The sequence below is a fragment of the Panthera pardus genome, unplaced genomic scaffold, assembly GCF_024362965.1.
Source record: "Panthera pardus isolate Hobbes unplaced genomic scaffold, ASM2436296v1 HiC_scaffold_25, whole genome shotgun sequence".
In the NCBI taxonomy this organism is placed as follows: domain Eukaryota; kingdom Metazoa; phylum Chordata; class Mammalia; order Carnivora; family Felidae; genus Panthera; species Panthera pardus.
Genome location: NW_026526821.1, coordinates 61922342 through 61946232, shown reverse-complemented (window position 1 = coordinate 61946232; position 23891 = coordinate 61922342). Strand labels below are relative to the sequence as shown.

Here is a 23891-nt window from a genome sequence, read left to right as displayed (position 1 = left end):
GGTGCCCCTCCTGTTTTTTGTACAATCTTTACAGTTTTATGTTTTACGTTTAAGTCTGTGATCCATTTGAGTTAATTTTTGTGCAAGATTTAGGTTATTTTTGTTTTTAATGTTTGAGAGAGGGAGGCATAGCAAGTGCACGTGGGCAGGGGAGGGGCAGAGAGAGAAGGGAGAGAGAGAATCTCAAGCAGGTTCTGCTGTCAGCACAGAGCCTGCTGTCAGCACAGATCCAGCACAGGGCTGGATCTCATGAACTGTGAGATTATGACCTGAGCTGAAATCAAGAGTTGAATGCTTAACCAACTGAGAGCCACCCAGGTGCCCCAAGGGTTTGTTTTTTCAGCCTATAGATGTCCAGTTGCTCTGGCACCAGTTGTTGAAAAGGCATTCCTCTATTACATTTTTTTTTTGCACCTTTGTCAAAAATCAGTTGGGCATATTTCTATGTTTGCATTGTCTGTTCTGTTCCATTCACTGATCTGTCTCTGTCACTCCATTAATTCCACAGTCATGATTACCATAGCTTTATATTAAGTCTTGAAGTCGGGTAGACCAGTTCCTCCCATTTTATTTTTCAAAGATGTTTTAGCTATGAGTTTCTAAGTAATCTTATCTACAAAAAAAATCTTGCTGGGATTTTTGGTAGGAGCTGCATTAAACCTGTACGTCAATTTGGGGAGAATTGACATCTTTACTAGGTCTCATCTTCCAATCCACGAACAAGGTAGGTCTCCATTTATTTTAACTCTCCTTTAATTTTGTTCATCATTGTATTGAAGTTTTCAGCATACAAGTCCTTAAATGTTTTGTTAGATTTACATCTAAGTACTATTTTCATTTTTAAAAGCAATTTTTAAGTGGAACTGTGTTTTTTTAAGTTTCATGTCCACGTAGTCATTGCTAATATGCAGAAATAGGACTTTGTATGTTTGTTTTAGATCTTGAGATCCTGAACTCCTTTATTCTAGGTGATTTTTTTTGTAGATCCTTAAGGGTTTCCTACATAGAGAGGTGTGTCATCTGCATCATAGTGGTGATACCTGGGTCCTACCCCAGAGAGAATTTAACTAGCTTGGACATCAAGACCTTTTTTTTTTTTTTTTTTTTTTTTTTTTTTTGAGAAAAAGTTGGGGAGGGACAGAGGGAGAGGATCTTAGGCAGGACTATGACCTGAGCCGAAATTAAGAGTCAGAAGCTTACCAGGAACCCCTGGACATCAGGACTTTTTAAAACCTTCCCTGGTGATTGTGATAAGCAGCCAAGTCTGAGAACCAGTGCTCTTGGAACTTGCCCATCAGTGAGTGAGTGAGTGATGCCTTGAGCACACAAGCCAAGTGTCTGGACTCCCCACTCTGCACTTGGGAGCCCATCTTGCTGTCAGGCCAGTATGGTTAACAGGCTTGAGCTTTGCTGCTGAGGAAGACAAGGCCTCGGACCTAATGAACTGGCCCCTCCCAGCCCAGAACAGACAAGTAGGCTGTGATGGATAGTCAACCAGTTTTAATGAACAAAAAATATTGATGCGTATAAAATGGTATTTTTGTCTGTCAAGTAAGGGTCCCCATTTTCTAGATGGGGGGTCGTCTTCTCCATGGACTTGAATGCCTATTTCTCCTATGGCTCCGGCACCTGGGCAAACTGTCCTTACAGTTCACCACAGGGCAGGGGCTGTCCATGAGAAGGGAAGGTGTGTGGCCCCCGGTGGGAGCTCTAGTCGCTTTTTCCATCCTAAGAATAGCCTTGTGCTCGGCCCAAGAAGGCCACCAATGTTAGACTAGAAAGAACTGCAAAATGGATGTCAATCCAGGTACCTTATGTATGTGAGGGAGGCTGACCCTTCATCTTAAAGCTGGGGCCTCAGCTTGTAGTTCTCCATTTAGGGCAAAGTTCCTTAAAACTCATTTTCCGCCAGTTCAGGACCCAGCCCTGCCAGCAGTATGGGTCTGCGCCAGTGCGCCATGGAGCGGAAAAGGCAGTGGAAGGAAGGGACCTTCAGGAGAGCTCGTGGGAAGCTGGGTCCTAAATCTGCCACCACTTAGCAGAGGAGGGAAAGCAGCAGGTGTGCTCCTCACTCTCCTCTGCTTCCCCTCCAGGGCTGAGCCACCAGCTCCTCGATGTCCCACCTCAGCGGTGGGAGAAAGCAGAGCAGGTGCAGCTGCAAGGTCCAGGCTCAAGCTCTAGTGCCAGGGCGATGTTGCCTGAGGCAAAGTAAGTAGGGTTACGGGCCACCACCCCAAAAGCTGGGTGGGCCACAAGCAATCCCCAGCTCCCAGGCACTTCACCCTTACCAGAAGCGCCACCAGCTGGTCAACTAGAGAGCGGCAGGCAGGCTGACCAAAGCCCTGAGGCAGTAGGCACAAAGTTTCCCTAAAATAAACATCAGCTCTAGCTCCTCAGTCTTAGGGCTTCTGAGGCAACCAGGTTGGTACTGGACTTCTGCAGTGGGGCCTCAAACCTATTGAGCGTCCCCTCCAGACTGCCAGACCCACCTCCAGAATCCCTAAGGCCAAAGTTGTCTAGAGCCACTCCACATGCTATCAGGGTTGCTGCTGATAGGAATGGAATTCCCCAGAGAAACCCCTGCCCCAGGGCAGCCACAAGCCATGTACTGAATCCCCGCCCCCCTCTCCCTCGTGGAGGGAGGGACACAGTCTCTCAGACTGAGGATCAGGGGACAGCAAGGACACCTAGTACCCAACCCTGGGCAGCTCAAGGTTTAGGACTTATTTTTCGCTCCATCCTGGATTCCCACTCTCCCTACACTGTTCCTCATCTGGACCCACTTTGTTCCCTGCTTCCCTGTGGTCCTCTGCGTCAGCCCTTCCTAGCTGGTGCCCTGGCAGGAAACAAGTCAGCCCTGACTCGGGCCAGGGAGGCCTGCTTTATTCACCTGCTGGCCTCAGTGCTGCTGCTCAGTCCTGTTAGGACTGGCCTGAGGAAGCAGTCCCAGGACAGAGGAATAAGGACTGAGGTGAGACCCACAGAGTGGTGCGGATGACAAGACATAAGGATGGGAGGTAAAGGGGATGGAATGGTGGCTGTGAAGTGACCCTGCAGGTCTGCTGTCACTAGTACCGGGTGCGGGGATGCCCAACATGGGCCTGCAGAGCTTCCCGGATGCCCCGCTGCCAGTCTCGTGCTAGCTGCACCGGGGTCACTGAGGCCTAGGAACAAGGATACTGGATCAGTCCCCTTCTCCTTAAGAGCTCCACCCACACTTCTCAGGCCAGGGCCTCAGCCCTGCTCATACTCACCACATTTTGCATGCCCAGCTTGGCTCCATAGAGCAGCAGTACCTTCATGGCTTTGTAGTGGCCATGCCGCACAGCCTCGTGTAGAGCTGTGTCCCCTTCCTGTTGAGAAAGGGGATGTTATCCTCCCAACCTCCCCATCTTTGGAAGGTTCAAGTTGGCAAGTGCTGTCCTCGAGCTCTGGCTCTCTCAGTCACTGTTCCCGGGTGGAGCTGACCCAAGTCCAAAAGGCCCAGCACCTTACCTTGTCCTGTGCGTCAATGTGGGCTCCACACGCAATGAGATGCTCCAGGCAGTCACAGTGTTTCGTGCGCACGGCCACATGCAGGGGGGTGCTCCAGATCTAAGGGAGTGGATGAGAATCTGTCTGCTCCAAGTGGTGAGGCCTCATCGCAACCCCAAAAGGCTGTGCTTTCGCTTCTCCACGAATAGCTTGAGCTCTTGTGCATTCTTGGGTCTTCTCTTTAGCAGACCACCCCACAGCAGTGCACCCCTCACCTTGTCCCGGGCGTTGACCTGGGCTCCCTGGTTAAGCAGCTGTTTGAGGATGTCCAGGTGTCCTCCACGGCAGGCCCAGAACACAGGTGTCCTGTCCAGCTACAAAACAAAAGCATCAACGTACTGACGTGCTGTGTGCAAGGCAGGGTGTCTGCCGTGAGGGTGGGCCTTCCCAGTTCTCACCAAGTCTCGAGCATCCACAGTGGCACCTGCCTCCAACAGCTTGTTCACGAGCTGGCTGTGACCCTTCAAACAGGCCCAGTGCAAGGCTGTGCGGTGCAGCTGGGGTAGAGACAGGAGATGAGGCAGAGGGAGCATGGCCACCCCTTTAAGGCCCTGCCCCGGGTCCTATTCCCAGTATTGGGTTCCTTGAACAGATGTGCCTGCTGCCTGATCACACCAAGGGCCCTTCCCTCCTGGCTCAGGAGGCAACTCGTGCCCCATAAGATAGAAAAGGCCTGCAGTTTCGTAGGCCAGAACTAAAATACCCTGAAGACAGCACCCCTGCAGCCGCTGACACTGCAGTCTGATTCACCCCACTCTCACTACCTTGTCATGGGCATTGGGGTCCCCTCCATCTGTCAGGTACTTGTCAATCAGGGTCTCCTGGTTCTCAGCAGCTGCCTTCAGGAACATCTCCAGGTCCACAGACTCCAGCTGGGCCTGGGGCTGCAGCTGGATAAGTTGAAGGAGACCAAATCATTTCCCAAAACCACAGGCCTCTGGGGCCCTACCACTCTAGCCAAGCGGGCCCCTAAGAGCTGGCTAAAGACTAGCATTGGCTGGTGGCTTGTACAAATCAAGAGTTTTTTAATCTTTTTTTCCCACAAGCAGGAGGGGGCAAAGAGAGAGGGAGAGAGAATCCCAAGCAGGTTCTGCACTGTCAGCATGAAGCCTGATGCGGGGCTCAAACTCATGAACGGTGAGGTTGCGACTGAAGCCAAAACCAATGGTCGGATGCTTAACTGACTAAGCCACCCAGGTGCCCCCAAATCAGAGATTCTTAAAAACCCACCCCCCAGGAGATTCTGACTGACTAGGCACCTATTATGCCCATTATGGGTTGCCTTGCCCCCCACCCCCTAAGTTCATATGCTAAAATCCCAACCCCAGGACCTTAGCATGTGGCCTTATTTGGAAATAAGCAGCTGGAATTAGTTAAAATGAAGTCACACTGGAATAAAGTGGGCCCTAATCCAATATGAGTGGTGTCCTTAATGAAAGGGGACATGTGGACACAGCATGCACATGGGGAGAGTGCCATGTGAACTCAGGCAGAGACTGGTTGGGGTGATGTACCCACAAGCCAGGGAACACCAAAGCTAGCCACCAAGCCCCGGGAGCTAGACGGCTGGTAGGGATAGACTTTCCCCCACAGCCCTCACAAGGAACCAACCCAACCCCACTGACACTTTGATCTCAGACTTCTAGCCTCCAGAACTGGGAGAATAACCTTCTGTTGTTTAAGCCACCCTGTGTGTGGTCCCCCAGCAAACAAGTAGGGGGCTGTGTGCCCTCCAAAATGGATTTCATTCAGCTTGGCAGGCCCTGGCAGTGAGCTGGTGGCTGGCAGCATCCACTCTTCCCCAAGCCCTCCCGGGGGAGAGGAAGCACTTCCCCACAAACTCCGGCCCCAGGTGTGCACTCTCCCCTCACCCTGACTCCTCACTTACCTTAACCGTGGGCTCAGGTGCCCTAGGGGGGACTCTGCGTTTCAGTCGTTTTCTCCGTCTTTGAACCAAGTTTTCCAAGTCAGCCAGAGTCTCCAGATTCAGTCTGGAGTTGTTCAATCTCTCAAGCTGGGGCACAAGACCAGACCACACCAGTAGTCAGCCTTGGTCATGGAAGCCTCGGGGGCAGGCTCCTGGCTGGGCTCACTATGTCTCCCACCCACCGGAGGGACCCCAGCCGCCTGAGGCCCTCACTGCTGACCCTTGGCGTTGGCACCCACTGGGCCCCCAAGCACTGCTCACTTTCTTCTTCTTCTCTTCTTCGAGTTTCCACTGCTCCCAGGCCACGGCCTCTTGGGCTCCCAGCCTCCAGGCTCTGGGCCCGCCTCCACAATCAGCAACGCCATGTCCACATCCCGACGCTTTCCTTTCAACTCTTTCTCCACATACCTGTAGGAGCAGGATAAGGATAAACACTCAGAAAAATGAAGAGTCCTTAGAAGACACAGCAGTGCAGTACAGGGATCCTGGGAAGAGCAGACCTACAGAGATTAGTGTTGTGGATGTCGGGGTGGTCTGACCCTTCGCAGTTTCCTGGTGCTCTGCTGGCATGCTCCCTGCCACCTGTGGATGTTGGCTCTCACCTACTATAGTGTTGCCTGGGGCCCAGGATAACTGCCGCCTACCCTGTCCTGTCAGCAGGACACAGGGTCAGGGGCGTGATGCCACATCTATTTATATTGCTGGGCTTGTGTCCAGGTATGCTCAGGGTAGGTGACACCTCAGCTTCCCTCCTGGGCCATCGTCCTTACATTCCTACCAGACCACGCCATACTGCCATATAACCCCAAGCTCAGAAGGACAGAGGACATGCCTTGTGGGTAAAATTGTGAACTCCTGGGTTTAAATCTTGGCTCCTGTGAAGTTCTGTTTCTTCATCACTAGAATGGGGGTAACACTAGCAATTAGCTCACGAGGCTGAGGAGGAAACTAAGTACTGGGACTTTGCTGGGGCAGAACCCACCATATCATGATCTGTTCTTATCCCCCGCACCCACTGGGGGTTCAAGAGCTGGGGAGCACTAAGGAATAAGGATACTGGGGGAGAGGGGAAACGGGATGACAGATGGCAGAGCCTAGGGCTCCCAGCATGCAGAACTAACTAGTAAACGCTGGCAACCTAACTTTCCTCAAGCCCAGCAACCCACTTCCCAGCAGAGGCTGCACTGGGCTGGGCCCGCCAAGGCACTGGCCTGCAGAGGGGCTTACTGGGCAACCTGAGTCCTGGGCCTCCCTCCCGTGCCTTGCCTCACCAAAACAGACACCCCTAAGTGTCACTGGTGTCACCGCTTCTCTCACTGCCTGGGAACTCAAGAGCACCCTTCCTCTACCCCAAGCAAGGCAGCCAGACCCTCTGGACCATTTCCAGAGTGATGGTTATCCTAGCAGCTGAACTAAACCCACACCCCAGCTACACTCATATCTTCCAAAGTAACCTACCACTTCCAATTTCTCTTTTACCATCACAGTCCAGAGGAAAACTCACTAAACTTGAGGGCTGTCACGTCTGCCGTCACTCCGCATCTTCCCATTGCTTCCCTCTCTCGCTACCTCACAGAACTGGGCTGCCACACCAGAAAACCACCGCATGTTTCTGCTCCTAAAACCTGATCCTTAGACCACAGATAGAAGCTGCCTGCCCTCCTCTAGCTGGACCTCCTCGTTCTGCCGAGCCAGCCTGCAGTCTAGACAATCGCCTGGCCTCCCTCCCCTCTGCCCCTTGTTCTTACCAACTGCTGGATGCTGATGACATCCATGGTCCCCCCTGCTCTTCACACCCCCAGTGAGAGGAGCTGAGTGGCTCAGCCCTTTTATAGAGAGCTAGCTCCTGGGGGCAGGGCAGGCCAGAGGCTTTTGCCTGGGCCAGATTGCTCAGTGGCTCTGTAACACTGACCAAAATACCAGTGTGGGCGTATAGCCCGCTGAAGGCAGCAGGAACCGCTTTCAGCTGAGTCAGGTGCACTCTCAGACACCCACTCTCCTGCACCTGCTCAGGAGTGGTCCAACCAATAAACGGATGCAGGGGTGCTTGGGCCACTAGAGAAGAGTTGAGCGTGATCCTCCATGTTGCTGCAGGTCTAGCTGCCTGAGATCCTAAAAAACCCAGCCAGCCTGTCCTAAGCAAAAGGAGGCCAGAATCCTAGAGGATATCTCTGGAAGGACAGGCCTAAGAGGCTGACCTCTGCGTCAGGAATCCTCATGGCATCTACAGGAGGAAATCAGGCTTCAAGCGACCTCCCACTCCCAGTTTCAAGACTGCCCTCCCTACTCTTGCTGGTTTCTTTCCCCAGGTGGCCCTCACTTCTCCCTTATAGTTCCTGTTTCTTCTCCCTCACCACTCTGAGAGTCAGTGTTTTAAATTATACCACCACCAGGGGCCAAGTCCAGCCTGTCATCAGCACCTCATGCCTCTTGAAAAGCCAAGTCCCACACATGCAGGTCCCCTACCCAACGCCCTCCTGGCAGGGAGCATGCCTTTCCACATGGAAGCTGAACGGAGATCCACTCCAGGTCCAAGTACGGAATGTCAACCATTAATCCAGTCACAAAGCAACCTGTCTCAAGCCACCAAAGTCAAACTTCCTAATTCCCTTTAAGATGCCAAGCATGCCCTTCACCCAGCTGTGCCTTGAATTCTGCTTTGACCTTTGAAAGGAAATCTGATAGGTAGTAAATAAGATTCCAGAATTGGAGCTACATGAGTAGAGATGACCTGAACCAGAGGGAGGGAAGAACTACAGGTCAAGGACAGCCCGAGGCCCCAAAGGGCTGGGAATGGTTCCACCCACAGCTGGCTTCTTGGTAAATACATCCAAGTTTTGAAACTTAGGGAACCTGGAGGTTTTTAGAGAAACTTGGTCCTTATGCACCAGGGGTTTTTGTCTAGCGTGATTTCTTGCCTTTGAGAATGCAGAGGGGGAGTTACCTAGAGTGAGGGTAAGTAAGATAAGACAAGACGTCAGTTCTGGACTCAATTGTCTGCCACTGAAACTCTCACCAGTAAAACTAGTTTCTTCCACATGAAATTAACTGGTATGAACTCTTACCAAAAAATTACTCCTTATAAAAAACTGGAAGATAAACAAAACTCAAGATGCACTTGATGAACCACTCTTGCCACAGTGGCCCAGGGGATACCATGTGTACCGGTGTTGTATATATCCTCTTTTCCTCTATGTCTTGTGGATGTACAGTCATGTTTTTATAGCCACGTTTTAAGAGGCATCACACTGATCCCAACTCAGCACGCTTTCCACATTAGCCTACACTGCACTCTGCTAAACTTCCCCCAAATGACACGTGTCCCAGAATTTAATCATTGCCCTAACAGAGAGAACTTCGCTTGTCTCCCTCCCTTCCTCCTTTTTTTTTAAATTACACTACATGCTCCAATGCACAACTCTGTAAACGTCTCTGTAAGTAAATTTATGGATATTTCTCTAAGTAGCTACAGAGAAATCAAATTATTGGCCCTACTCACTTAAGTTTTGATAGATATTGTCAAACTGCTGTCTACAGCAGGTGTACCAATTTCCATGAGCAGATACCAACAAAGTGATGGTAAGAAAGAAAAAAACCACAATATTACTATCCAGAATATACAAACTCCTATGAATCAATCAAAGGAAGAAAGTCTTTAGGCAATAGGTATGGACAGGAAGTTCAGAGAAAACAGGTGGTCAACTTCACTGATAATCAGCAATGCAAAATAAAGCAAGAACACTTTTAATCTAGCAGATTGTTAAAATTAATGCAAGTTGAGGAAGTGGGTCCTCCAAATACACTGCTTGCAATGTGCCCAGCACACTCTCTAGTGCTCTCCATAGATTCATTCATTGAACCCCCGCACGGCCCTTAAGGCAGGCCGTATTATAATCATCCTCACCTTACAGATGAGGAAGCCAGGACAGATGGGTGAAGTGACTTTTTCCAAGGGCACTCAGCCAGAAAGTGGCTTTTGTCATCTATTCCGTGGTTTCTTCTAATACTTACATAGTTCTGTTTTTATACTTAGGTCTTTACTTGAAATTTATTTTTGAACATGGGATGAGGTAAGGATACAACTTTATTTTTTCCAAGGGATAGATGTTTCCACATGAACTAATTTAGAATATGATCATCTGTCCAGGCGTAAGCACTTACAGCCCCACGAGATCTACTCCCTCACTTCCACAGTGGCCAGAATGGGGCTCTTCAGGCCTCAGTTTCCCACCCTGCAGCATGGATGCTGACCAAGGCAGGGGCTGGGAGGGCTAGTCTGTGTACCCTTGCATGGCAGCCTAAGACAGCAGAAGGGTGGCAGTTCAGCTGGCCAGCAGGTCCCGTAGGTCACTGTCGCAGGGCAGCAGGTCACATGCCAGTCGTGCCTTCCGATCCCGGACAGCCTTCAGGGCTGGGCTGTGTTGCAACAGGAGAGAGCAAATGTCCACGTGACCCTTCTCAGCAGCCTGTGGAGAGAGAGACCTGAATCAAGAGCCATACCCTCACTGGGCCCTGCCCTTTCTTGATCCACTTCTGGGAATTTCTTGGTCCTAAAAAAGGTCTTGTGAAAAGAGAGACACTGGCTGTTTGAGTAGATTTCCCCTAATTCCTACCAAATCCCAACAACTTGCATAAAGATTGGTGGAATTCTCTAGTGCTATTCTGGCAGTTAGCTTGAGTTTTTCTCTCTTGTGTCCTTTGCTCAGTGGCCATTCTTCTCTCTCCAGGCCTGCACATTAAAAACAAATATAGAACCTTAGATCTGAGTGTCTTTTACAAATGTACAAGGGCGTCGGGCACCATGGGTACAACCTATACCAGACACAGCCTCTGCCCTCTGGGACCTTTCAGATGAGCAGAGAAAAATGGGCTCAGGTTCTCAGCTTTCTCCTCTGCCTCTTTTTTTTTTTTTAATTTTTTTTTTTCAACATTTTTTATTTATTTTTGGGACAGAGAGAGACAGAGCATGAACGGGGGAGGGGCAGAGAGAGAGGGAGACACAGAATCGGAAACAGGCTCCAGGCTCCGAGCCATCAGCCCAGAGCCTGACGCGGGGCTCGAACTCACAGACCGCGAGATTGTGACCTGGCTGAAGTCGGACGCTTAACCGACTGCGCCACCCAGGCGCCCCTCTTCTTTTTTTAATTTTTTTTTTCAACATTTTTTATTTTCCTCTGCCTCTTTTTAACTTAACTCCCCCAGAGGAGAGAGTTAAAGTGACTTCTATAGATTAGTTTATTCAGTGTTCACAATAACCTTCAGAGATAGGAATTATCATTATTCTCATTTTACAGATGGCTTATACAAGTGACTTGTCCAAGGTCACAGAGCCAGTGTGGCAGCCTAGGGACTCTAAACCAGGTCCATCTGACCGCCAAGTCTCAATTCTTAACAACTGTGTTATACCACTTGAATTCCCTGCTCCTCCCAACAGACAGACTGATGTACCTAGGGGCTTTTGAGAGGTGTAAAAATTAATATTAGCAGCAAATATGGTCTGTAATCTGAATCCAGATCTTTATTTTGCAGGTCCTCTTGAGAAATACAGACCCAAGGTTCTCAATTTTGTTGCCTCAATTCAGGCAGTGGTATGTTGTGTGCAGTTGTGAGATGCATCCCAAAGAATTTTTTCAAAAAAAGGACCAAAGTTTTCAAGTAGCTTATTTTTTGAAAAAGAAAAAACAATTCCTATTCCTCACACATGTGCATCCCCTGAATGAGAGAAAAAGACAGGATACACGCTGAAAAGGCCTCATGCTGTGGGGAACACCAGCCAGCAATATCTGCGGCAGTGTCCTGCCCGTACAAACCCTCCATGGGAGTTAAAACAAAATGAGCAACACCAGTTTAGACCATTAAGAAATAAGCAATCTGCCTCTCCAAATGGCAAGCATCTTAAAAGAAAATAAAACAACATCCGGTTGTTCACTCAGCACATATTCATTGGGCACCTAGGCCAAGAGCTGGGGCTACAACAGTAAACAAGATCAAGTCTTAGCTATCTCTAGGGACAGAGACAGAATTCAAAGGAATTTCAAGGAGAAAAGTTAGGAAAGTCAAGTGCAGGGTGCTTCTGCACATCAGTTGCATGAGCTGCCCACGTCTAAGGAACAGGAAGGCTCTCTGAGGGTGTGATGTAGAAGCTGAGATCCAGAAGGAAAGACAGAAACAAGCCAGATGAAAACTGGGAGAGAGGCATCCAGAAGGGGATAGCTTGATATGTAAGGCCCTGGAGTGTCACCATAATAGGGTCAAGAAACTGAGCCTGAGGGGCGACTGGGTGGCTCAGTTGGTTGAGCATCCGACTGTTGATTTCAGTTCAGGTCAGGATTTCACACTTTGTGAGATCCAGCCCCATGTCAGGCTCCACACTGAGCATGCAGCCTGCTTAGAATTCTCTCTCTCCTCTCTCTCTGCCCAACCATCCAGTATCTGCAAGTATGCTTGCACATACTGTCAAAATAAATAAATAAATAAACATTAAAAAAAGAGAGAGAAAAGAAACTGGGCATCAGTGTTAAGAGACAAGGGGATGGGAGCTCAAGATGGGCACCTGGCTAACTCAGTCAGAAGAGCATGCAACTCTTGATCTTGGGGTGGTGAGTTCAAGTCTCATGTTGGGTGTAGAGATTACTTAAATAATTAAACTTAAAAAAAAAAAAAAGATAAACTGGAGGAAAGGTTGACATTTTCCCTTGAAGTGCATGCAAGTGTAATATATCTGAAAATCATTGGATGATGAAATATTCACATCTGGTTTCCTAAAAATTAAGTTGATCTTTGAGACAGCACCCTCCACACCATTTTTTTATTGTGGTAAAAACATTTCACATGAGATCTACCTTCTTAATTAACTGATTTGTGATTTTTAAGTAATCTCTATACCCAACATGGGGCTCAATCCCACAACTCCAAGATCATGGGTCACCTGCTTTCCTGCCTGAACCAGCAAGGCACCCCGAGATCTACCTTAAGAAAGTAATTAGTTTTGGAAATTGTTTTTTTCATATTTACTATTTACTTATTTATCTTGAAAGAGAGCGAGCAAGCGAGCACCTGTGCAAGTGGGAGAGGGACAGAAAGAGAGGGAGAGAGAGAATCCTAAGCAGGTTCTGCGCTCTCAGTGTAGAGCCCCACACGGGGCTCAATCTCACAAACCATGAGACCTGAGCTGAAATCAATAGTCGGATGCTTAACTAAGCCACCAGGGCACCCCGGTAATTGTTCTTTTTATTGTTAAATGATAGCCTCCCACCTTTTAAGTAGGCCAGGACCAATGTGGGGCTTGAACTCAAAATCCTGAGATCAAGTCACATGCTCTACTGACTGGGACAGCCAGGCACCCCACCCTTCTCAACAAATTTAAAGTGTACCACACAGTACAGCCAACTACAGGCACAGTACAGATCCGTAGAACTTAATCAACTTGCCCAAGTGAAACTATACCAGTTCAACAGCAACTCCCTCCCTCCCCCCTGCCCCTGGAAACCACCATTCTACTCTCTGCTTCTAGGTTTGACTATTTTATATATAGGAAAACCTCGTTTTGCTGCACTTTGCTTTACTGAGCTATGCAGGTATGGTGGGTTTTGTTTGTTTGTTTTTATAAACTGAAGGTCTATGGCAACCCTGCATCAAGCAGGGTTTTCCCAATAGCTCTTGGTCACTTCCTATCTGTTATATTTTCATACTTCCTGAAATTTTCAAACTTTTTCATTATTATTGTGTTTGTTACGCTGATTTGTGATGTTTTTTTAATTCACAGAGCATTTTCTTTAATTTTTTAATTTAATTTTATTTTTCTGGAGTTTTATTTATTTAACTTGATCCAAGTTAGTTAGCATACAGTGCAACGATTTCAGGAGTAGATTCCTTAATGCCTCTTACCCATTTAGCCCATCCCCCCTCCCACAACCCCTCCAGTAACCCTGTTTGTTCTCCATATTTAAGAGTCTCTTATATATTGTCCCCCTCCCTGTTTTTATATTATTTTTGCTTCCCTTCCCTTGTGTTCATCTGTTCTGTGTCTTAAAGTCCTCATATGAGTGAAGTCATATGATTTTTATCTTTCTCTAATTTTCCTTAGCCTAATACCCTCTAGTTCCATCCATGCTGTTGCAAATGGCAAGAGTTCATTCTTTTTTATTGCCAAGTAATACTCCATTGTATGTATGTATGTATGTATGTATGTAAACACACACACACACATACATACCACATCTTCTTTATCCATTCATCCATCGATGAACATTTGGGCTCTTTCCATACTTTGGCTATTGTTGATAGTGCTGCTATAAACATTTGGGTGCATGTGCTCCTTCGAAACAGCATACCTGTATCCCTTGGATAAATACCTAGTAGTGCAATTGCTGGGTCATAGGGTAGTTCTATTTTTAAATTTTTAAGGAACCTCCATACTGTCTTCCAGAGTGGCTGCACCAGTTTGCATTCCCACCAGCAGTGCAAAAGAGATCCTCTCTCTCTGCATCCTCACCAACATCTGTTATTGCCTGAGTTGTTAATGTTAGCCATTCTGACAGGTGTGAGGTGGTATCTCGTGGTTTTGATTTGTATCTCCCTGATGATGAGGGATGTTGAGCATTTTTTCATGTGTTAGTTGGCCATCTGGATGTCTTCTTTGGAGAAGTGTCTATTCATGTCTTTTGCCCATTTCTTCACTGGATTATTTGTGTTTTGGGTGTTGATTTGATAAGTTCTTTATAGATTTTGGATACTAACCCTTTATCTGATATGTTGTTTGCAAATATCTTCTCCCATTCCGTCGGGTATCTTTTAGTTTTGCTGATTGTTTCCTTCCCTGTGCAGAAACTTTTTATTTTGATGAGGTCCCAATAGTTCATTTTTGCTTTTGTTTCCTTTGCCTCTGGAGATTTGTTGAGTAAGAAGTTGCTGCAGCCAAGATCAAAGAGATTTTTGCCTGCTTTCTCCTCAAGGATTATGATGGCTTCCTGTCTTACATTTAGGTCTTTCATCCACTTTATGTTTGTGTATGGTGTAAGAAAGCAGTCCAGGTTCATTCTTCTGCATGTCACTATCCAGTTTTCCCAACACCACTTGCTGAAGAGACTGTCTTTATTCCATTGGATATTCTTTCCTGCTTTGTCAAAGATTAGTTGGCCATACATTTGTGAGTCCATTTCTGGGTTCTCTATTCTGTTCCATTGATCTGACTGTCTGTTCTTATGCCAGTACCATATTGCCTGCATGATTACAGCTTTGTAGTATAGCTTGAAGTCTGGAACTGTGATGCCTCCTGCTTTGATTTTCTTTTTCAAGATTGCTTTGGCTATTCACGGTCTTTTCTAGTTCCATATGATCTGTGATCACTAATCTCTGAGGTTACTACTATAATTATTTTGGGATGCCATGAACCACACCCATATGAGATACTGAACTTAATAAATGTGTGTGTTCTGACTGCTACACTGACTGGTTCCCCAGTCTTTCTCTTCCTCGTGCTTCCCTATTCTTTGAAACACAACAATATTGAAATTAAGCCAATTAACAACCTTACAATGGCCTCTCAGTGCTCAAGTGAAAGGAAGAGTCAATCAATGTGGCAAACTTCATTGTCGTCCTAGTTTAAGAAACTGCCGTGATCCAGTGCTTCAGCGCTTCAGCAGCCACTACCCTGACCACCCTGATACCCGGAGCAGGCATTAACATTGAGGTAAGACCCTCTACCAGTACAAAGATTACAACTTGCTGAAAGGTCAGATGGTTAGCATTTTTTAGCAATAAAGTATTTTTATTTTTTATTAAAAAAAAATTTTTTTTTTAACGTTTATTCATTTTTGAGAGACAGAGAGAGAGCATGAGTGGGGAAGGGGCAGAGAGAGGGAGACACAGAATCCGAAGCAAGCTCCAGGCTCCTAGCTGTGAGCACAGAGCCCAACGGGGGGCTCGAACTCACAAACTGCGAGGTCATGACCTGAGCTGAAGTCGGACGCTCAACTGACTGAGCCACCCAGGTGCCCCAGCAATGAAGTATTTTTAAATTAAGGTACATACATTTTTTTTTGACATAATGCTAGCATACACTAAATATACTATAGTATAAACATAACTTTTATATACACTGGGAAACCAAAAAAATTCCTTTGACTTGCCTTATTATGGTGGTCTGCGTTATGCCTATACCTCATATAAGAGGTATCATGAAGTATAAAAAACAGAAACAGGGGCGCCTGGGTGGCTCAGTGGTTAAACATCCGACTCCAGCTCAGGTCGTGATCTTGCAGATCGTTGAGTTCAAGCCCCACATCAGGCCCTGTGCTGACAGCTCAAAGCCTGGACCCTGCTTCAGATTCTGTGTCTCCCTCTCTCTCTCTGCCCCTCCCTCACTCTCTCTCAAAAATAAACAACAACAAAAAAAAAAAAAACAAAAAAAACTCTACTACAAATGTTTTAAAATGTATCTACTAGTGTCTGTATCAAAGTGTTACCCCTGCTCCCATCATATATTTTTTTTAAAAAATAACATGTACTGGGCTGTCTGGGTGGCTCAGTCAGTTAAGTGTCTGACTTGGGCTCAGGTCATGATATCAAGTTTGTGAGTTCAAACTCCACACAGGGCTCTGTGCTGACAGCTTAGAGCTGGGAGTCTGTTTCAGATTCTGTGTCTTCCTCCCTCCCTGTCCCTCCCCCACTTGCGCTCTCTCAAAACTCTCTAAATAAATAAACGTTAAAAAATAATTATAACATGTATTATTCAACAGTCAGGTGTACAAAATAAATAAAAATAAGAACTCTATCTTTGCTGACCTAACATTTCAAGGCTACTGTACTTAAACAAGCACCTTCCTATCATGCTTCTGGAGTCCAGATTGCTTACTGTGGACTTGCCGACCCCTAGCTGTCTCTGTTACTGCCTGGGGAGGCAGAGTAGAGTGTGTGGAGGAGGAACACTGGCTGCTAAAAGAAAACCCTCCTAGAGGAAGCTCATCAGTGTGTCTTGTCTTCTAATGGCTGAGAACTTGCCACACTACATGCTAGAGGGAACTGAAAGTTGTCTGTGATTGCAGAGCCCCCTTTGAGACATGTCTCTAATATGAAGAGTGAACACAAATTTTTGGTGGACAGCAAAAGTGTCTGCCACAGGTTCTGATGGTAAGTCATGCGGTCAACTACTTAAATTTTTCTGTTTTACAATTTAGGGGCACCTGGGTGGCTCAGTCGGTTGAGTGTCCGACTTTGGCTCAGGTCATAATCTCACAGTTTGTGAATTCAAGCCCTGCATCTGTACTTCAGATCTTCTGTCCCCCTCTCTCTGCCCCTCCCCTGCTCACTCTCTCTCAAAAATAAACAAACATTTTAAAAATAATAAAATAAAATTTCACATCCAGAATTACGTTTTGTAGGCTACAATTCAAAAATATTCTTTTATAAAAAAATGTTTATTTATTTTGAGAGAGAAAGAGTGCGTGCACTAGAGCAGGGGAGAGGCAGAGAGAGACGGAGACAGAGAATCCCAAAGTGGCTCCACACAGCCCAACACAGGGCTCAATCTCATGAACTATGAGATCATGACCTGAGCCGAAACCAAGAGTCTTGAGTCCAAGTGCTCAACTGACTGAGCCACCCTGGCGCCCTCCAAAATATTCTTTACTGTGTGTTGTTTAAATAAATAAATATATAAGAAAGAAAGGAAGGAAGGAAGGAAGGGAAAAAAAGAGAAGAGAAGAAGAAAAGATAAACTGGAGAAGCAGGCAGGGGCTAACCCCAGACAGCCTTGTAAAGCAGCTTAAGGCCTTGAAGGCCTCTAAGGTGTGGCATGATCAGAATTAATTTAAAAACCATCACTCTGGGAGAAAACCAAGTGGAGGCAAGAGAAGAATAAATGTATACACATATGCCATAAACATGCATAAACCATTTTTCAAATGTGCATAAGAAATCAGTAACAGTGATGCCTTGAGGGAGGTGCCCTAGAAGATCGACAAACCAGGCATCAGGGTGGAAGGGAATCATTTTCCTGCTGCACTGTTTTGTACTCTTCAAACTCTTCACCATGTGTAGGTATTTCTGGTCAGAAGGTTAATTAAGCAATCACTCTGGTTATAGTATGGAAAGTGGGCTACAGGGACAGGTAAGAGTAGGTGTAAGCTTCATTCAACTTTTTTTTTTTTTTTAAAGATTTTTAAGTAATCTCTACACGCAATGTAAGGCACAAACTCACAACTCCAAGATCAAGAGTCATATGCTCTACTGACTGAGCCAGCCAGGGGCTGCCCCTAAAGTAGGTGTGAGCTTCAGAAAACTAACTTCATGGAAAAGCATTCATGGCATATCACTAAAGGAAAGAAAAAAAAAAATGATACCATACATTTAATTCTAATTTACATGCACAGGAAAAATGCCAGATACGTTAATCCTAAAGTGATGACTGGTAAGCACTGGCATTATAAGTGATTTGTATTTTCCCTTTTCTGCTTTCCCCATGTTTTCTACAGCGAACATGTTATAACTTTTATAATGACAAAAACCAAGATTTTGAGGGGGGAAGGGAGCATACCTTATGCAAACTGGTCATGCCATCGTCATCTACCAACCTGGGGTTGGACCCATGAGACAGCAGGAGCCGTGCAATTTCAGTGTGCCCACAGTAGCTTGCCCGGTGCAGAGCAGTGGCGCCCCCATGGGTTTGGGCATCACACTTAGCCCCACTTTCCAGCAGGAACTGGCATACAGCATAGTGCCCGTTGCGGCTGGCATAGTGCTGCAGGGAAAAGAGACCAAGTTCAGACAGCAGAGCCCAGGCAGGCAATGAGGGTGGTGGAGGGGTGAGAGCATGGGCTCGGGAGCAAGAGGATGATCTCCATCAGCTATATGACCTGGGCAAGCCTCTTCATTTCTAGCATCAGTTTCCTCAACAGGCAAATGAGGATAATAATTATTCCTATGTCACAGGACTGTTAGGAAAATGAAATTAAATAATTGATGTAAAGCACTTTAACACTAATTAAAAAAAAAAAACAAAACAGGTTCACCTGATGCTTAAAACAGAAAACCTGCTAGGAGAGAAGGGCAGGAGTAAAGGCGACATAACCCCCTTCCCCACAGGGAGCACGTATCCCACATGAAAGCTTCTCCCTCCTCTGACCCTGTGTTCCTCCCCAGCTCACCAGAGCAGTGTAGCCAGCTGAGTCAGGCTGGCTAGGGTCTGTTGCCTTCTGGATTAAATATTTCACTCGACCTAGGTCTCCATTCAGGGCTGCTGACCAGATTCCTGTGGAAAGACAACCAAAGTGCTGGATAATGTTGAATGACTGGAGACTTTTAGTGCTTCCTTTACCTCTTGATCTCCATTTTCTCACCTATAAAATGGGGGATTTATTCATTCAACAGATGATATTAACTGAGATCTCCTCTGTGCCAAGGGCTGTCCTAGGAGGTGGCGACGTAGCCGTGGACAAGATAGACAAAGGGCTGGGGTGCCTGGGTGGCTGTCAGTTAAGCATCTGACTTTGGCTCATGTCGTGATCTCGTGGTTCGTGGGTTCGAGCCCCATGTCAGGCTTTGTGCTGACAACTCAGAGCCTGGAACCTGCTTCGGATTCTGTGTCTCCCTTTCTCTCTGCCCTTCCCCCGCTCACACTCTATCTCTTAAAAATAAATAAACGTTAAAAAAAAAAAAAAGATAGACAAGGGGCTTTGTCTAATCAGGACAGTAGAATTGGGCAGACACAGAAATCCCTTCTTCAAACCACTTCAAATACACAAATGTTGGATAAGGTAATGTTTAAAATATTTGAATACACAGGCAAATTTAAAAGCAAGAGAAGGACATTACCAGCTGCCAGAACAAGGTGAAAACCACAGCCAAAGTGGTGAGCAGGTACTGAGTCTGCAGAATCCCAAAAGTCCTTGTAACTAGACACAGATAATTTAAAAAAAAATTTTAATGTTTATTTTTGAAAGAGAGTGTGAGAAGGTGAGGGGAAGAGGGGAAGAGAGAGAGAGAGAGAGAGAGAGAGAGAGAGAGAGAGAGAGAGAATCGGAAGCAGGCTCCAGGCTCTGAGCTGTCAGCACAGAGTCTGACGTAGTCTCGAACCCATGAACCGCAGGATCATGACCTGGGTCGAAGTCAGCACTTAACCAACTGAGCCACCCAGGTGTCCCTGCACATGGATCTTAGAGGCTTTGGCTAGAACAACTGGGCAGGGTCTGCATCAAAGGCTGCAGGCCACGTGTATGGCAGGGAATAGATACAGCAAGGTTCTGTGCACAAAGCTGGTGGGCAGGAAGTACCATGTCATGGATGAACTGGGACTGGAAAATCTCTACTTTCCTGGTCTGAATACCAGCAAGAAGCAAGCTGCCAGGCACAGGCACTTCACTCATTCCGCAAATATTTACTGAATACTTACTATGTATCTGGCACTCTTCTGGGCACTAGGGATCAGCCAAGAATTAAAGATCCCTGATCTCCAGTGCTCCCCTTGCCCTGCAAATTTTAGTCTTATGGAGGTTACATTCTAATTATAGGAGACAAACAGGAAAAAAATAAGTCAGGTGGTACTAAGACCTATGAAGAAAAATAAAGCAGAGAAGGGATATGAGCAGTGGTCACAGATGGCATCTTTGATAAGGTGACATCTGAATACAAACTTAAAGGAAATGAGAAAAGGCACCATTCCAATAGGTGTTAGAAGACAGCACAGGCAGAAGAAACCTAAAAAAAATCAAGCAACTTGGAGATGTGGGACCTATATTTATTTATACCCCTTAGGGAGCAGAACCCCCAAGAAAGAGTATGTCATAATCTGGATCTGTAATAAAAATGGACCCAGACAAGTGAATGTTATAAGGGCTGCACAGAGGCAACTTAAAAAAAAAAAAAATGTTTTATACCTCCAGAAGCCAACAAAGGTATGTGGATAATCTCTTACAAAAGAGGACATCCCACCACTCAGCCTATGAGCTCAAAAATTAGAAGCTGTAAAACAAGAAGCAATCCACTGCCATGTGAGACAGTCAGCAAATACAACAAATGGAAAAATGCATGCTTTAAAAATCAGCCATAACAACACAATCTAAAAGACTTTAAAACAACATTTAGGGGTGTCTGGATGGCTCAGTTGTGCATCCGACTTAAGCTCAGGTCATGATCTCACAGTTCGTGCATTTGAGTCCCATGTTGGGCTATGCGCTGACAGCGCAGAGCCTGCTTCAGAGTCTGTCTCCCTCTCTCTGCCCCTCGCTCGCTTGTGCTCACTCTCTCAAAAATAAACATTAAAATTTTCTTTAAAAAATAAAAAAATAAAACATTTAATGTGTTCACAGAGATGAAGGAATAGAATCCACAAATCAACAGAACGTTAGGGGTAAAAAAAGAACAAGGAGATCTAAAACAAAAGTCAGGGGCACCTGGCTGGCTCAGCTGGTTGAGCATGTGACTCTTGATCTTGGGGTCATGAGTCTGAGTCCCATGTCAGTTTTAGAGATTACTTTAAAAAAAAAAAAAAGTCAGTAAATTAAAAAATAGAATCACTGAAATAAAACAACAACAACAACAACAGATGGTTGGACAGTACTGCAGACCCAGCTGGAGAGAGAAGGAGTGACTTGGAAATCACCCAGAATGCAGAATGGTAAAGACAAAAATATTAAAAAGAGGTAAAGAAACATAGAAGACAGATTGTACCAACATGTGTCTAATAGGAGTTTAAAAAAGAGAGAGAAACTGGACAGAACAGGAGAGGAAATGTCTGAAGAGATATCGTCTAAGAATTATTCTGAAGTAGGGGTACCTGGGTGGGTCAGTTGGTTAAGCGTTTGATTTCAGCTCAGGTCATGATTTCACAGTTCATGGGTTCAAGCCTCGCACTGGGCTCTGTGTTGACAGCTGGGAGCCTGGAGCCTGCTTCGGATTCTGTGTCTCCTGCTCTCTCTGCCCCTCCCTCACTCACACTCTGTCTCTCTCTCTCTCTCAAAAATAACTAAGCATAAAAAAAGAGAGAGAGAGAATTATTCTCAAGTAAAGGCAACCATGAGTTCTCAGATGAAAACCACATTAAATCCGAAGGAGAACTGATCAAAACAAATCTACCATGGTGAAATGACCAAACATCAAGAATAAAGAGAACATTTAAGTTACCAAAAAAGAAAAAAATCACCAGTCATTGAAGAGTAACAAGCAGATTATCAGCTAAATTCTTAACAACAGTAGCAGACAAAAGAAGATAAAGGAAAAATATTTTCAAAGGTTTGAGGGATAAAAAAAAATAACTGTCAACGTAGAGTTTTATACCAGTCGAGAGAGAGAGAGAGAGAGAGAGAGAGAGAGAGAGAGAAATGAATGAATGAATGAATGTTGGAGAAGCATACTCACTAAAAAACTTTAAAGGATATACTCCAGGAAACGGGAAAATAAACCCAGAGAGTAGATATGAAGAAAAAGAATCCACACAAGAAAACAGACAAGGATCTTTCCCATGTGTGGGAAATAGATAATAAATAAGTAAACAAAGTAATGTCAGGTTGTGAAAACTGCTTTAATGAAAGTAATATATCAGAGTAACCTGGAGGGTAAGGGGCCCTACTTTGGATAGGGCAAGGTTTCTTTCTCAACAGCAGCACAATTAGCATGTTATACCAGATAATTCTTTGCTATGAGGAACTGTCCTGTGCACTGTAGGATGTAGACCAACATCCCTGGTCTCTACCTACAAGATGCCATAGCACCCTCCCAGTAACACCTGAAATTGTCTCCAGACATTGCCAAAGACCATTTGGGATCAGAACTGCCCCCAGCTGAGAACTACTAGAATGGGGTGTTCAGGGTGGGTCTTTCTGAGGTGACATTTGACCTGAGACCAGAGAGAAAAGCATTAGCTAGCCTGATGTTGCAGGAAGTTCATTCCAAGGAGCTGGGACACCAAGTACAATGGCCTTAAGTCAGAAAGAGATCTTGCATGTCTGAGAAACCAAAATGGAGCCCAGTGTGACTGAAGTGCAGTGACTGGGGAAAGAAAAGGATGAGGAATAAAATGAGGGCAGAGAAGTAGAACGGGCAGGGATTAGATCAGTTTGTAGGCCATGGAAGGAATCTGAATTTTATTCTAAGAGCAATGAAATCACCTGATTTAATACCTTCAAAAAGTTACTCTGGCCTCTAAGTAGAGAAGAAAACACCATAGGAGGGCAGGAGTGGAAGCTGGAAGGCCCATGAGGGAATTGCTTCAGTAGCCCCAAGAGTGGCAGAAGTGGAGGGAAGTAAGCAGATGCAAGAGTCACTTAATAGTTGGGTCAGAATGCATATAAAGCAGTAGCATCTACCCAACAATTGAGGACAGTGTTATTACTGTATAAGCTGCCTCTGCACAGAGGGATAATACACAGCTTCCCAAGAAAAGAGGACATTTTCTTTCAGCTTTACTGTGTTCCTTACTGGCGATACGATCTCCTTACAGTCTGGGGTAAAAGAGTTCCTTCTCAGGTCCCAAAGGTAGAGATAACATCACCTGCGCTGAGGGCCGTGTGTGCCATATCTAAAGCCTACAGGATCCGACACACTAGGGCTCACACCTGAGGTCAGAACTTTAGTTCTCTTCGCAGCGCAGCCCCCTCTGAAGCTCCGTGACCTCCGGGTAGCTGCAATACCCCGAGCTGCTGATTCTGCCGCCCGGCCCCCCAGACACCTGAGGGTCCCCGAGTCTCTAGGGGGCGCACCAGCTGAGACGGGCTCCGCCCCACCACTTGGGAAAGTTAACAAAACCAGGGCCTCAGTTTCCCAACCTGCACACGAGACGAAGTTTCTAGTGGCGGAGCCCCTGCCAGGTGCCTGGTGGGATCTCACTGACGCGGGGGCTGGGAGCCCACTGCCCCCCTGGGCTCCCACCCGGCCCGCTGCGGCCCTCGGGGTCCCGCTTCTCGGCTATCTCCTTGTGCCGCGACCTGGAGACAGCGGGGAGCCTCACCCCTGTCGAAGTCCATCTCCTCCAGCGTCTGTTGCACGCCGGACGCCACACCCGGATGAGAGCAGCACGGGCTATCGGCGGATGGCCGCGGCGCCGCCATGCCAGCCTTGGCGCCCGCCCCCGCCCTCCGCCGGTTGTGCGCACGCGCGGCCGCAGCGGGTGGGCGGAGCGGACGCAGCAGAGGCAGCACCAGCTCTGGGATCCGCCCCTCGGCGGCCGAGGATTTCCTCGGAGGCCGACCCAGCTGGGCTTTAGCTCGGGAATCAATGGAAGCGGCGGGGCGGGGCTTATGGCGCACCACCGCGCTCCGAGGCGGCCGCGCGAGGGCGTCCCAGGCTAAGCGGAGTGCGGAGGCCGCAGCGTACGATTCCCTCGCCCACCCCCCCCCCCCCGCCCCCACCTCCTGGCGGATGGCGCCGGAGCCCCCGGCTTTGTAGGTTGCGGGGACGCAGCGGGCGGGTGCGGCAGCATGTCAGAGCCTGGCCCTCC

At 46.9% G+C, this 23891-nt stretch overlaps 2 protein-coding genes across 2 annotated transcripts; both read right to left on the bottom strand.

Annotated features, from left to right (window-relative positions):
* Window positions 1-1483: 1483 nt before the first annotated feature.
* Window positions 1484-7336, bottom strand: ANKRD23 (ankyrin repeat domain 23). Its single transcript, XM_019461724.2, has 9 exons — window positions 7210-7336; window positions 5723-5869; window positions 5423-5548; window positions 4299-4424; window positions 3933-4031; window positions 3750-3848; window positions 3496-3594; window positions 3255-3353; window positions 1484-3164 (listed from the first exon to the last, which is right to left on the bottom strand). Exons 1-9 carry the CDS (start codon window positions 7234-7236, stop codon window positions 3069-3071), a joined length of 918 nt encoding a protein of 305 aa, XP_019317269.2. The 5' UTR covers window positions 7237-7336; the 3' UTR covers window positions 1484-3068.
* On the bottom strand, window positions 5756-23545 carry ANKRD39 (ankyrin repeat domain 39). The gene is made up of 5 exons (XM_019461851.2): window positions 23403-23545; window positions 18607-18710; window positions 17997-18200; window positions 9746-9927; window positions 5756-5869 (listed from the first exon to the last, which is right to left on the bottom strand). Exons 1-4 carry the CDS (start codon window positions 23500-23502, stop codon window positions 9784-9786), a joined length of 552 nt encoding a protein of 183 aa, XP_019317396.1. The 5' UTR covers window positions 23503-23545; the 3' UTR covers window positions 5756-5869; window positions 9746-9783.
* Window positions 23546-23891: the final 346 nt, after the last annotated feature.

Coding starts and splice junctions, on each gene's coding strand:
- ANKRD39 (XM_019461851.2), bottom strand. CDS start 23,502: ATGGCGGCGCCGCGGCCATCCGCCGATAGCCCGTGCTGCTCTCATCCG. Junction 18,711..23,402: donor GGAGATGGACTTCGACAGGG/GTGAGGCTCCCC, acceptor GTCTTTCCACAG/GAATCTGGTCAGCAGCCCTG. Junction 18,201..18,606: donor CAGCTGGCTACACTGCTCTG/GTGAGCTGGGGA, acceptor TTTTCCCTGCAG/CACTATGCCAGCCGCAACGG.
- ANKRD23 (XM_019461724.2), bottom strand. CDS start 7,236: ATGGATGTCATCAGCATCCAGCAGTTG. Junction 3,595..3,749: donor AGGTCAACGCCCGGGACAAG/GTGAGGGGTGCA, acceptor CCACTCCCTTAG/ATCTGGAGCACCCCCCTGCA. Junction 3,354..3,495: donor ACATTGACGCACAGGACAAG/GTAAGGTGCTGG, acceptor CTTTCTCAACAG/GAAGGGGACACAGCTCTACA.